The sequence below is a fragment of the Atractosteus spatula genome, chromosome 4, assembly GCF_055471065.1.
Source record: "Atractosteus spatula isolate fAtrSpa1 chromosome 4, fAtrSpa1.hap1, whole genome shotgun sequence".
Lineage (NCBI taxonomy): Eukaryota > Metazoa > Chordata > Actinopteri > Semionotiformes > Lepisosteidae > Atractosteus > Atractosteus spatula.
In genome coordinates, this window is record NC_142709.1 from 44,292,059 (window position 1) to 44,306,631 (window position 14,573).

The 14,573-nt window shown below is 41.4% G+C and overlaps 1 protein-coding gene across 3 annotated transcripts in view; it reads left to right on the forward strand.

Annotated features, from left to right (window-relative positions):
- The window catches only part of sonb (SON DNA and RNA binding protein b), a 28,969-nt gene extending 16,618 nt beyond the window's left edge, over positions 1–12,351 (forward strand). Inside the window, exons 9-15 of one of the 3 annotated variants that reach the window (XR_016091001.1) lie at positions 4,002–4,112; positions 5,250–5,366; positions 8,041–8,122; positions 9,426–9,573; positions 10,271–10,336; positions 10,612–10,727; positions 11,517–12,351. Coding sequence is in view for 2 of the 3 variants with exons in the window: in XM_088914765.1 (XP_088770891.1) it covers positions 4,002–4,112; positions 5,250–5,366; positions 9,426–9,573; positions 10,271–10,336; positions 10,612–10,727; positions 11,517–11,672 (714 nt within the window). In the remaining variant the exon portion in view is untranslated. Of the gene's footprint in view, positions 1–4,001; positions 4,113–5,249; positions 5,367–7,120; positions 7,222–8,040; positions 8,123–9,425; positions 9,574–10,270; positions 10,337–10,611; positions 10,728–11,516 lie in introns of those variants that run through there. The other 2 variants (XM_088914765.1, XM_088914766.1) reach the window with 2 other exon arrangements.
- Positions 12,352–14,573: the final 2,222 nt, after the last annotated feature.

Genomic DNA, 14,573 nt, shown 5'->3' on the forward strand with positions numbered 1-14,573 from the left:
GTGACTGACCAGTGCAAGCCTTCCTAAAGAAACTTTTATTAGTTTTTCTTACACTGGCACACCCGAGCTGAGCCAGAACCTCACTGAGCCTTCTCAGCACGGCTCAGGTCTTTCACACTATTTGAAGTACAAGCCACATCGTGGGACATGGGACGCATTCTGCAGCCACAGGTGCACAGTGCTGTAGTGTGGATTTATTTTAAACATGGATCCTGTGGTCTCGCTTTTCTTCGAGTTTTTTTTATGCATTGCTGTATGCAAATGAAAACCAACAAATAGGAGGAGAAGAAAATTACTTGGAGAGAAAAATGTGGACCTCACAGAGTTCATCTGTTAATGTAAACAATTTAAAGGGGAAACTGTGGCAAACCTAAGAGATTTAGTATGTGAAGTTGGTGTCATTCTATGTGGGGTTGGACACCAAATTCAGAAGGTAAGTAGCTGCAGGACCCAAGAACAGAGTTAAGTCATAAAAATGGCATTTTTTGCGGACTGACGTACACTTATCATTAGATCTCTTTTTTGTATTCCTGTTTTATCACAACACTGTTTTGTGCTGATAATTATTTTCCTGTTCATTTCCTGTGTATATTGTCATTGATTCTATAGTTTCAGAAAGATTTCAGGTTTTGTTGAACACTAGATTCTACCCATAGTCACAAGTGCCTGTGTTTCAACTTCTTATGGCTAGACTTTTTTTTTCCCACTACACAATGTTGACTGCTATTGTTCTTTTCTCTTTCAAGTAGTGTACGACAGACCGTCACAATTAAATAATGTATATGTTAGCTCTTGCCTTGGCCCTGGCCCAGTGCCACATAGCTTGTGAGGCTTGGTTCCACCTCGAAAGTGACCAGCATAAAACTATAATGTGAGGACATGTCTCTGGTGTGCCAGTGTGAAAAAGAAGGTTGCTATTTAGTTGGTGCTGATTAAAGGGATAATTCAAAAAGAAAAACCCAGATGTTCTTTTATGGAGGGAGAAAAGATCTCTGATCCCTGCTGTTTGATTTTTTGGGGGAGAATTTTTACTTTTTTCTGATGTGATCATCTCTTAGATTCACACAAACTGTTGGCTCCAAGGCTAAAGGCAATGTCTAGCCTGTAGAGAGGGAAAGCACCCCACACTATAGGGTATCTGTAGACAGATGTAGAGTAGTTTCACTTCTTGTAATTTGCAGAAGACACCAATTCTGTGTAGATCTTGTGTGACAATCAAAACCTATTCTCTACATTTGGAGTGCAAAATGAATGATCCTCTGGAAAATTTTCAACTGAGAAAGCTTACATTGCTTTGACATCTTGTCACTGTAATTCAGATTTTTAGGTGTTTTGTTTTGTGCTTTTGTTTTTCTTAAAGATTTCTTAATTTGTTTTCCCCTTGCTTGCTTATTCAGTTCTATCTGCTCTGTGGTGTAGAGAAAGTGCCCTGCTGGATGGACTTTGGCTCCATTTTTTTTTCTAGGCAGTAAATGGTAGTTCAAATGTATTTTGGAGCCAGTACTCCAGTAACAGGGTACAGCATCTGCCACATGGAGCAATTTGTTTAATACAGTATAGATTCCTCAGTTTTTAAACCAGCAGGGGTAACAAAGTCAGTGTTGCAAAAGGGAAGTTGGCACTGGACCAGATGCCCTGTTAGCCTGTTTTCTGTGTAAGAGCTCTCTAGAGTCAAGGTGTTTAGAGGCTGGGTCTTAAGGTTATTGCAAACACTTGCTTCTGTGGTGTTGTTGCACAAGGGGACAGCCCACCTCTGAAGTCACTCCAAACTCCTGCTCTGTAAGACATTACATGTCTGTTCAGACAGGTGTCTGGTAATTGCTTTAAGCACTGCAGTGCTGTTGTCATCTTCATTCTGGTCTATGCATGCCCACACCTGCAAACACACACACAGCTGCTGCTTAGGTGAATTTGTTTTTTTTTTGTACTGCAGCACTGTGCTGTCAATACAGATCCCAGCACCTGGGGAATGTCCTCTGGCTCCAGGACATGGCTAAAATCACCATGTATGGGACACGGCTCCCACACAAGGCCTGCTCTGATTGTATTGAATTTTACATTCTGGGATGTAGTTTAGTATTCTGAACATGCAAAAGGCCGCAAAAAAAATCTGTAAATTTTAATCTTCTGCACTGCATTGCAGTGCTAAGAGCACTGACTTGTTGATTTCAGGTGTACAATGAAGCAGATCTTGTCACTTTGTACATAATTGTATAAACAGTTGCGATGTAGAAATCCACATTCCTGTAGAATCCCCTCTCCTAATGTAATCATGTTTGGCTTTTTATATGAAATGGCATTTTAGTAGGTTTTTTTCTTTTTAGTTGTATGTCATTTTATTTTCTTTGTACATAATGCTATGTTGATTATTAAAGGAAGCTCCTGAAATCACTAAAGCTGGCTTTTTATTTTGTATTTTTTCAGTTACTGGGACATCTGTGTGGCTTTAAAATTGCCTCAAACTGTTTAATGAGTTAATTTATTCACAAGTGTTTCATTTGAATGCACATGGAAGAATGGTTTTAATACCTGCTTAAAACTTTTGGAATTATTCTGCTATGATTTCTGAAACAAAGAAAGGGGCTCTTACAGTAAAAGCTTCTGATACTTTTACAGCAGTGCATGGTCATTATTCATAACAGGGTTCTAGCTGTTTCACCAAAGACTTGATCTGGCCTTTAGTTTTCACCTCTGTGAAAGACTAAGGTGACTCTTACTGATGGGAAATATATTTTCTATGTGACTTTCATTTTACCATCTTAGTTCATATTTTTAAATAAAATCTAAAGTTGATCACATTTTTACAAGACTGCAAGAGCATAAAGTTGCAAACTCAAAAATGACTTAATATCAATATTAGAAATGTTGTGACTGGTGGTACTACTGTGTTCATGTTACAGGATGTCACACTGTATAATGTAACGCTGGTGTTTTATTCTCAGGAAATGTCATTCAAATGCAATGAAGTGTAGGTGAGCATATGTCAGCTTTACATTTTACCTCTGTTGTGAGGTTTACTTTAAAACAGAACATGTAAATGCCCTGTGTAGTTCTCTGAAATGGTTTTAATTTCAGCCGTTGTGCATTTTTGTATTCTGAATAACTGTTTATGCCTGTGCCCAATGTGATGAGATATAATTCCTGTCATAATAAGTACAAAAGAAATTAAAATTATTAAAATTATTTTGGTGAGTTTTTAAAGTCGCCTGCTTGTTTAGTCCTTTTTTAAGCTACTCCACAGATCCTCAGGCAGTAACACAACTTTGCTTCTGTGGAGGACAGTTATGTAGATGTACAGCAGGTCAGGATCTTGACAATGTTGTAGGATGCATTAAGGGGTATTTTTAGTTACTGATTTGTTCTAATTTTGCCTAAATTTAAAATTGCATAAAATTTGAATTTTCTTAATTCAATTGAGATCTTTTTGGTGGCTTTGATATGTTTTTTAGCTGCTTTTGTACACTTATTGTTCAGGTGATTTTGATATCTTAAACACATGACAGTTAAAATCAAATCAAAAAATAAAAATAAAATCAAAACAGTTCTGATGTATGAAAGAGTAAAGCTAAAAAAATGTATTGCACGGCTACAACCTGTCAGGTGCTGAGAGCCAATGTAGATATTCTTCATCTTATTACGTTTAACATCTTGGCTTTGAAGTAAGTTTAAATGGTACCCTTTGAACGTTTATGCTTAAATAGTTAAGATAACGAGTTTCTCATTAGCTTTTCTGTTAACATTTGTGAAGTGTAAATGCAATCTGCATTTTGTGTTTTGGGTATTTCAGTGTTTAAAAGTGTTTCATATGGACTGAAACTAAGATGGCATTTGTTTTGGAAGCAAAATTGTTGACCAGTTGTCAATGCCAACAGTGCCTTTAGGTTCTGTGTTGCCGCCCACCCCAACCCTCGCTCGGAGCCCCAGCTGCACAGATACGGGCAAACACAAGGATGGACGGGGATCCGTTTTCTTTTAGTGACTGGTGGTGCTTTCTCTCCCAGCCTGTGGACATCACGCTGGCAATGAGTGAGAGAGCCGCGGCACAGAAGAAGCTCGCTGAGAACCCCTTCGACGTCAACGCCATTTGCATGTTGAATCGGGCGCAGGAGCAGGTAAGCCCCTCGCCACTTCTTTTCCCCATTTCCTACCCAGGGGCGGAGTGCTGCACAGGGCTGCAGGTCCACAGCGGGGATCATTGTATCAGCATGGTTGGTGGTGTTTGGGGAGACTGCGGACTTATTGGATTAATAACTGAGCAGATATACTTAGTATCATTTTACAGAGAAACATTTTGTGGGAATATAAAACAAGCTACCTATTCATTGGTTTAAAGTGAATAAAAATCGCTTCTCACTGGTATATGAATGACCAAAAAAAGCTTCTGCCAACTTTGCATGGCCTTCTGTACAGCTTATGCTTAATATTAATAAATATTAAGCTTTGCTTTGTTTAAAACAGAGAAAACACATCTTTACCCAATGGGGAGTGGGAGTATGGAGTAAAGGTAACCAGATGATACCCTGACTTCCTTCAAGGAACAGCTAGATCAGATCCTTGGATTAGCTACTAACTGCTGTACAGGCCAGGTGGGCCTAAAGGCAACCTCATTTGTAACCATTCTTTTGTTCCTGTATTTCAACACCATAAATGAGAAAAAACACTTATTTAGATTGCATTAGGGGTTTTACAAATATTCTCCTTCAACTTAATTTCAGCATTCTTACATATGGGGTATTTCAGAAGATCAAAGGGTTACCTGATTGATATTGTAATGCACACAACATTCTCAGACATGTCACCACACTGAGACTCCTTTGTCCACATTCACATTTTCACAGTTGGCCAGTTAAAATCCCTGACTTTCCCCCAAAATTTAGTTCATTAAAACGAATGTTTGCTTGATGCCCATAGGTACTGTGGTTTTCACTTTAATTGGTCTGGTACTACCCTATATTTTAGGATGTATATGAATAAAATGATGGCAGAGTCAAGGTTTAAACAATAAAGACCTTTTTATAATAACCTGTCTCCTCTGGTGAACCTGTTAACCTCCACATAAGTGTTAAATTATTAATAGTTAGTTTTATGTTTTATTCCTTCAACACCATTGGGAGCAAATGAGTGTTTGGGTTTCAGGCCATAATGGCACCCAGTACTGACACCTCCCCTGAGCTTCTCCGGAGTGGCTGCTTCCCCCTCCCCTGCCACATGTGAATCCGTGGCTGACCCTGAGCCGGTTGCTTCCCCAGGTGGATGCGTGGGCCCAGTCCAACACCATGCCTGGCCGCTTTACTGGTTCCACCGGCGCGCAGGTGCTGTCCTCAGAGGAGCTGTCCAGCAGCGGACCGCAGGCCTGGGTCAAGAAGGTAAAGCTATATGTCACGGACCGAGAGACACAGCGACTGAGCCCCGCTCTGAGATTGTGAGGCAGTTTGTTTGTGTGGATGCAGTGCTCTCCCCAAACATGACCCCTGTCTCCATGGCTTCCATCTGTGCCCAATGCACCTGAACATGGCCTGAGTAGTATTCAGTTCTCCATCACAAGAATGGGACTCCAAACAGGAGTTAAACTCGAACTATTACTGTTCTGAGACACAACTGATAGTTCTGTTGGGATACAGGGCGTTATTCCTCAAAGGCAACGGTTTTAATCTAGAAACCTTGTGTATGAAATGCAGCCAGCTTTACTGGTCACATCCTTGACCAGTTGTTTTTTTTATACAGTATTACAACTTTCCATACATTCTAAATGGGTTGTAGAAAACATTGATGGTCTTCATACAGTTTACAACTTGCATGCTAGCATGAACATTATAATTCTAAACTTAACTAGGTGACATGTAGAAATCCTGTCACCTATATGCATACACCATTAGCTTTTTGTGATTGGATTGATGGAAAATTGTCACAGTACTTAGTAACTGCTGACAATAGCTAATTTAAATGTTAATCCTTAATGGCGTGGAACACTTGGTAGAGTAAAAGCATGCTAACAAGGGATGGCTAATTTGACACCATTACACGTGTGTACCCTACCTCACACACACCCCTTTTCCCTTTTCCCTGGAGCCTTTCTGGAACTGGCGCCCGCCTTTGCTCTGTAGTGTGTTCAGTGTGTCCTCGGAGGCAGCCTCTGTGTGGTTGATGTCTGTCTCGTGTGTTCATTGATGTAATCAGTTCACAAATGTGGTCACACCACATAGTTACAGCATAAGAGCCTGGCTAGAAACTGGGATGAACACCACTCTGATGGGCTGTTAGGCTGAAGTAGGAACTGCTTGTCCCCTGTGGACAACTGCTTTCCCTCCTCTCTTTCATAACATGGGTTATTGTTTAATTTGGTGTGAAGAAAAGTGATAGTTTATTGAAAATTGCTGTACTTTATGAGCATGCAGCAGCTTCCATATTTGTTCATGCTCCAATTGTGGCCTTCAGTAATGACTTTTAAATTGCCATACACCTGTAGTTCAAAGTAGTAACCATAAAATGCACACAATTTTGAAGGAGGACTACACTGTGTACCTTGGGACACCAGCTGTCATTGGGTACAAACACAAGCACACAGGTGCCACTAAACCCAGGCAGCACGTCTGTGGAAAATGGGAGCATCTAGTGAGAAAAACCCACAAAGAACATGTAAAATCAAGATACAAGGCACTCCACTACAGAACTGAACCCAGGACGCAGCTGTACAAAGGGCCATGCCGCTGTGCCATCTGTCTTTTATTCCTGATTGCCAAAACGTTATTAGAAAAAAGTTCACAACTCCTAATGATTCAGAAATTTTCATATTACCTGACTCCAGTACACGTGCTTCTAGTTTATACACATCTAAGATCTACTGTCCAGTTACATCAGTTTACTGCAGCTCATGTTAATTCTGTACTACACAAGACTGTAACTGGGACTTAACATAGAGCAGAGCTAAGAATACTTTCTGAACATTTGTCTTAATTTGTCAGCCTGTGGTTTATGACCTGAGACCTTTAGGAGCACTAAAACCCTGTTTGTTGGTGCATGGAAGCCAGCTCTCGGTCAGGCTCTCTTCAGCGCTCTTTGTGAACTGGATACACCACTGGATACCATGAAACAGATGTTGATGTTGAAAATTTTATCAAAGCAGGTACAAAACAGGATGGGCACCCCGGGTCCCTGACACTGGGGTATTTATCAGTCTGCATGGTGCCCTCTTTGCTAAAAAGAGGCTCCTTGGAAAAGAAAGAGAGAGAAAGAAAAGAGGGGAAAGGAGAATTGGAAGTAAGTATGCCTGTCAATCCACCCTCTACCTGGTCAAATGGATGTGGGAGATCCCCTGTGTGAATGAAGGGGGCTCCCTTGGATCAAGTCTGGAGTGCCAGGAATCAGAGCACTGTAGGTGGGGCAGCCCTATCCCCAGGTATGCTGAGCTGTCATTGGGTTTTAATGCCTTCATTTGGTAGTGCTGAACTGGTTTAAAGGAAGCCCTTTATCAGGTCCTTAGCTAGTGGTGAAGGAACTGGCGCAGTTTATCAGTGAAGTGAGGATGTTTACAGTTGAAGTAAAACTCTGGAGGCTTAGTGTTGTGACCTTCAGCCCAGTACCTACCTAGGAGGGGTGTTCCCACCTGTGGCAAGAACAGAGAGTTGGCTCCCAGGGTTTTTTCAGTGTGAAGGCCTGAACACACTGTTTCATATCATCACTGGGGACATGAGGGCATTAAAGCCTCCTCTGGCAGAGAAAGTGAAGTGTCTGCCAGTGCAGTACTTTCCATTGTAGGTTTTTGCACATCCAGCTGTTACATGGTGTTAATGGGAGGTTGTGATGGTATGCAATGGAAGGCCTGGTACTGGACTCCCCTGATCTGAGGAACACAGAGGAGCTCTCAGAGCTACTTGGAGTGAAGGCACCTCTCAATCATGTGATCAGCTTGTGGTGTGGTCGAGAACTCTGGAGTAAGGAAAAACCACTAGTGTTTCTCTGTGGGTGGGAATGAGGGAGAGAGGTGGAGGTTCACAGAGTGACCTGTGAACTTTCACCCCTCTGTATGGAAACTTGTTGCAGGGTCAGTCCTTGTAGCTGCCTTGTTGCCATGGTCACTCTCAGGCCCTTCTAATCACATCAGAGCACGGCCGCAGAGGCCTAGGTATGTACACCGACAACACCATTATATATATATGTGGATTTGTATATATATAATTTTTAAGCGATGTTGTGCAGTTTTGCTCCTCTATAGCGAGTACAGGGCATTTGTCTATAGCTGAGTTACATATGCAATGTGCAGCGCGTGAAGTGGGGTCCCCCTCTCAGCATTCCTCTTGTAATTAGTCTCTCCCACACCACTCTTTGGAGGGATTGTAGACTGCTACTACTCTCCATCAACTTTCAAGTGTGAACTGAGACCTACCGATTGGACATGCATTGGCTGAGATACTGTCACTGCTCCACTAGACTTTTCTATAGGATTGCACAGCAATAAAGACGGTTCTCATAAGTGTCAGTTGTGTTAACTGTCCTCTGATCAAACCTTGATTTGAGATTTCTTCTGGTTTTTGATTATGTAACTTCTATACAGAATACAGTAGCACCATTGTATAAAGAGAACTTTAAAACAACCTTGGAAATTAGTTTATCTTTCTTGACTGGTGGTCTAATGACTGGGCAGCAGAGAGAGGGGCCCAGCATTGAGTCAGGACTGCTGCTCAGTATAGACAAGCACCCTGGTTAATCCTGTAATTCAGAGGTATGACCAAGAATGAGATACAAACTCTTTTTAACCCTCTGTTGCATGATCTTGTTTTATTTTTTACCTTACAAAGATGTCTTGGTTCGTCTTTGTTTATGCATGGCTGCGTGCAATAGAGAGTTAAATTCCAAGCAGTCAACGGTTGTCAAAAGATTTATATAGACCAATGAGCCTGTTCAGTTCCTGAGTCCCTGAGACACCAGTACATACCTCCCATTGGGCTGCAGTTCTACCAAGAGCCTGTTGGACAACAGAGTTACGTTGTGGCAGTAGGTATGGTGTGACAACTAGGTCATGTTTTATCTGAGAGCCTTAAGTCAGGTTTTATTGTATCATTGTTTTGTCATTTGCTGAGTGGACAGAATTTTGTGTCAATGGGGTTTGTCATTTTTCAGTCCAAGGTTCCACATAAGAGTTTTTACTCCTCATTGAGTAAGCTTCATGGCAGGTGACTGGGCTGTATAGAAATTCATAAGCCAAGTGCATCTTTCACATATAACAGCAAGCGGGATGCAGAAGTTGAAAGGAGTTTTCCTTGTATGAGGTGACGCTTTGACATGAACCTCTGTCCCTTGCTCTGAGGAGGTTTGAAATTAGCGAGTGGCCTGCAGAGATGTGCTGTTAACTTTCTTTCTGTTCCTTGTGTGCCCCTCTCTTTCTCTCTGTCTCTCTCCCACTGCTTTCCCCACTCCCCATTCTTCAGGACCAGTTCCTGCGAGCAGCACCAGTGGCAGGGGGCGTGGGGGAATTCCTGATGCGGAAGATGGGCTGGCGAGAAGGCGAGGGGCTGGGCAAGAACCGCGAGGGCACTGTGGAGCCCATTATAATCGACTTCAAGACAGACCGGAAGGGTGAGGAGTGCGAGAGACTGAGTCAGTGTTTATCTACAGCAAGATGGACGTTTTACTCTTGTGTACAGCTGTGAGAATGAGACTTGACATTGAAAATACACAGTATGCATTGCACGGTGCACTTCACAGTTCACTGGAGTGAGTGATAGCAACACAAAAATGATATCAGTACTGTATGCTGCCTGGAGAATGATGCACTGTTCTGCACTTAAGCAACACTGGCACTGCACTGAGTGTAACAGAACATAAGAAAAGTTCAGCCCATCTTGTCATTTGGTTAGCCAGGGTTTTCATTCTCCCGTTTATTAAAAAGATCTCTTCCAACAATATGACTGGGCAGTTTTTTTTTTCTCAACCCCCTTTGTGTTTAACAGTGCTTTCGGTTTTCAGCCTTATATGAGCTAACATCCTCTTAGTTTACACTTATTTTCTCTTGTTCATAGTACTGAACTAGTTCTCAGCTAACTTGGTTACCTTTATAGTTACCTGATTATCTTTTGCAACTTTAAATGCCTGTCAGGTCACTTTGTAGTCTCTTGTGTTAGAGTCTCCAATGAGAGAGCTTGCACTGAGAGCAAGGAAGATACTGTACACTGTGCTTAGACCGATAGAAATACTGTTCACTGTGCTGAGAATTATGGAGAACCTGTGTTTTACCCCCAGACAGTACTGTTCTCACAGTCCGTTTTGTCCACAGGTTTGGTGGCCGTAGGTGAGAAGACTCAGAAGTCAGGTAGCCTATCGGCGATGAAGGATCTTCTAGGTGAGTTACTCTTCCAGACTTCCAGTCACTCAGTCTTGCTGCCTGAATCCAGAAGGCCTGATCCCGGCCACTCTACCCTCACTGTGACTGTGACTCATACAGATCCAACAGCTTTTCATTTTTAAGAATGTGTGCCTCTCTGAAAGACAGTGCAAAATACTCTGAATTTCTACAGATTTCTGAATAGTAAAAGCGCACTTCTTTCTCTGTATCCTTAGCAGACATTGTTCATCAAGCTGAAGTTAAATGTCCTAACCCTTTAATCCATCTTTCAGGGAAGCATCCAGTGTCTGCTCTCATGGAGATGTGTAACAAGAGGAAGTGGTCGCCCCCGGAGTTCGTCATGGTTCACAACAGTGGCCCAGACCACCGCAAAAACTTTCTTTTTAAGGTCAGGCTGCCCCTCTCTCCCCTTTTCTCTTTCCTCCCTTCTCCCTATTCCTCCTCCTTGTTTTCTTCGTCCCTTTCTCTTTTCTTATTCCTTTCCCATCTTTCTCTTTTAAATGTATGCTCAACACCATCTTGAGGGGCTAGGAACTGCAGTGTTGGTAATAGATATCCTACATCAACGTTTTAGTGATACTGCGTTTTTGTGCTGCATATACTAAAGGTAGTATCTGAAAAATACTATCTTCAGAAAAAGATCTAGGATGTTAACCGAATAACTGACCCAGTCATCTAAATGATTTGGGGAAACATTTTAAAAGATCAATATAATGCTTGGATCTGTAGTTAAGAGTTCTAAATTTGATTCATAGGAAGTAATGTTAAAACCCTACAATGCAGTAGATACACTTAATTTGAAGTGTTCTTTTTTCCTCATAACACTATTAATGGACTTATTTAAGAAATGGCAGAGTACCCAAACAACAAGGTGGGGAAAATTGTTGTCTTTACAACAGGAACAGGCCATTTAGGACATCTGCACAGTAGTTGTCTAGTCAGTGCATTGTCCATTTCCTCGTATTGGTGCAAAACTGACATTTCATCAAGTTTCAGATCAGTGAGGCACACATTCCTGCCCTGCCAACAGTAGACTTTCTCCAAGGGTCCAGTACTTCAGCTCACATGAAGAAGGGTCCCTTTTCCCTCCTGCTTGTGAACAGATGTAGGGTCCAGGAGAAGAGTAATGCTGTTTAAATTCGGAGAATTCTGAATGTATTATTTTTACTGTTCCCAGGTGGTGATCAATGGCAGAGAGTACCAGCCCCATACAGCCAGCCCCAACAAGAAGCATGCTAAGGCTATGGCGGCCACAGTGGCACTGCAGGCAATGGGGGAGGTGTCTGGGGACAGCATGCCCACCGGCCCCGTGTTCACTGCTGCTACCAGCTGAAACTGGAACTAGGGTTAGGACTCATTCTAGTTTCTCTACTTCAGACCAGGTCCCAGTGCCAATTCCTATTTCCTATTCACGGAACTGGTCATGGGAAGTGGTGGTAAGGGAAGAGGGAATTGTAATTGACTTAGACTAACACAGGAGCAGACCAGCACTCTGTTCCAGACTGACCGACTGACTGCCCACACTGACTGACCGAAAATGGAAACCTCAACAAGCACATTAGTGCGGATAGACTCTCAGATTCCAGGACAGGAGGACAGACCGGCAGCTAAGAGAAGGTGTTCTAGTTGCTGTGCTTGCTGCCCATTTACACCATTTAAATCACGAAAATCAACTGTGTTGTGCAACAATTTTTTGTCAAATTTTTAATGATTCTATCCTTTGGTTTTAAATGTTTTTGTGTTAGGTTCGGTTTTGTCACTTATGGAACATAGCTCAAACGGACTTCTTGTGTTGTTACGAACAAACTATTTCAGTCTCACAGGATGGTGTTTATAGAGTCTGGGTTTTTCCGAATGACAGACTTTCAAATCTGATTCCAGATCTCAATGGCCCTGATAGCAAGAGCCTTTAAGTCCCAGTAGGGATGTGTGGAGCAGCTACCCCAGTAGCCTCATGTTCTTATTCCTACTGTATTCAGTGTTTTAAAACAATAAAATGTGGACTCATTCAGTAGTGGAACTCATTAATTTTCTCATTGTTATATAATTATTTCTTACAGTGGGGGAACTTTGTTTCAACTGTAAGACTGAATGAGAAGTGTGCAGCCAATCTGTGCCAAGACTAAGGCAGGGGCTCTCCATTCTTCCTTGAGCCAAAATGTTTCAACAAGATTGTACAGGAAAGGACAGAGTGTTGTGTGATTCATTTTACAGTTGTTGTTTTACAGCAAAATTGTTAACTTTGAGCTTAAGGATTTGACAACACCACAAAGCACACAAAAAAGAAGGCCTTAAAGGTTAGATCGAGGGCCTATAACCTTGACCCCTGGAGGTCCAAATCTAGCATGCTTTATATTTAATGATTAAATCATCAATTTTCAAAGACTTGGAACTATTCAGTTGTTAATCAGGAGGTTTTTCAGTAATATTTGTGAACATTTGGAACAAAAAAATAACATGCCAGTACTGTATTAAAATGACACTTTATAAGCAAGAGCATGGTCCATTCCTGTATACTGTATGACACAGCTGTTCTTATGTGCCAGCAAATAGAAAGTTCTTCACCTCTTGAATTAAAAAGGAATTTTGGGGAGGCATATTGTTCAAACCAAGCTAGTTTCATATCACATTTCCAGGAACAGTGTCATGATTATCAAGTAGTTGCATCGAAAAGATGAGATCTCTTATGACTGCAACCACTATCACTATACTGAGGCAAACAATTTGGAAATGCAGATCCAGAGAGCCACCTTCTAAAACCGCCACCTACTGGTCCACCAACACACTGACAGAAGCAACCTTGTTCTTCTTAGAGGTCTCGAACTCCACTAGCGGCCAGGCTCAGCCTCTTCATTCCTGTCTTGAGCTCTCATGACTTAACTAGACATTAATACTATGTGTGGAGTGCTACTGTATTGGCATAGTTTTTATGTTGTCCCTTATTCACGTAGGTTTCCTCCCATCCTCCAAAAACAGGGTCTACCCTATCGTACACTTGTCGGAATAAGTTCTGGCTCCCCCATGTCCCTGAACTGGATAAAGAAAAAAATACTTTGTACAAATAATTAAGTAGTTTAATAAGATGCAAAGTCAGATTGGGAATTGTGCTAGTTGAATTATTAGTGCCATTTTCTTGTATATAATGGTCTGCAAATTGTAATGGCAACAATGCATATTGTCACTTTTCAGGTATAAATATAATTTTCAGCTCCCATGCTGTTCATACCCTCATATGCCTACTGTAGGGGTCCAGTCATGGGGGGGGTAGATGATACCTGCAATATTTCTAGGTTTCTTTAAAGCAGCAACACCTGAAGTGCTGGAATAAGCAGTTAAAATGGTCCTGTAAGCCCAATAATCAGCTGATTAACAATGTCAAAAGTCAGCTATAAACAAAAACTTTCAACATTCACACCTAACCTCCAGGACTGGACACCTTGGGATATTGCATTTCAAGAAAATTGTTGTATTACAGAAATATTAATTCCTTGTGCCAAAAGACCACAGTCAAGGTTTTACAGGCAACAGTCTGTTCTCGGGAGGCTGTTCAATTGTTTCACTTTTAAAAAAACATCATGTAGTACAGCTGGACATTTTATTAATATTCAAAACCTTACAGATAAAAAGCAACTAAAATTCAAATATACCTATATATGCATAAGCCCTGATTATCACTAATCTTGGACAGTACCATAAATTAAATGAGACCAAGCACCGTGACATCATTACTGAGTACAGATCATTCTTCAATTTTACAAACTGTGTAAGCTGATCCTGGGCTTTGGACAGCCTAATGAGGATCTTATCTCAATCAGCTGTCATCTTTATATTCATACACCTGTACGTCTGTATGCATTTTTCTACCATCCTAACCTTCCTATGTCACTTTAAAAATAAATTCACATTGAATTGTAGTTTTAGAGTTTAGGTTTTCATTAACATCTTAAGTTTAAAATCTTGAAATTTATAAGTAACCTTAAATTTTCCACTCGTTAAGTTCATTTAAGTTAGCGAGACTTCAGATTCCTGAGAATACTGTTCTCCCAAGTAGCAGCTGGGACAACCCTGCACAGACGAGAATCTGTTTCAGGAGTCCAGCTATGCGTTTGCATTCCTGCCATCTGGATCATTTAACACCCTCTCCTGCTGGACAGCACTTACATCATCAAGGACTAACTGGGGAAAAGGTTTTCACTGAAATGAATTGAGGTCATTTCTCACATGGCATGAAAGG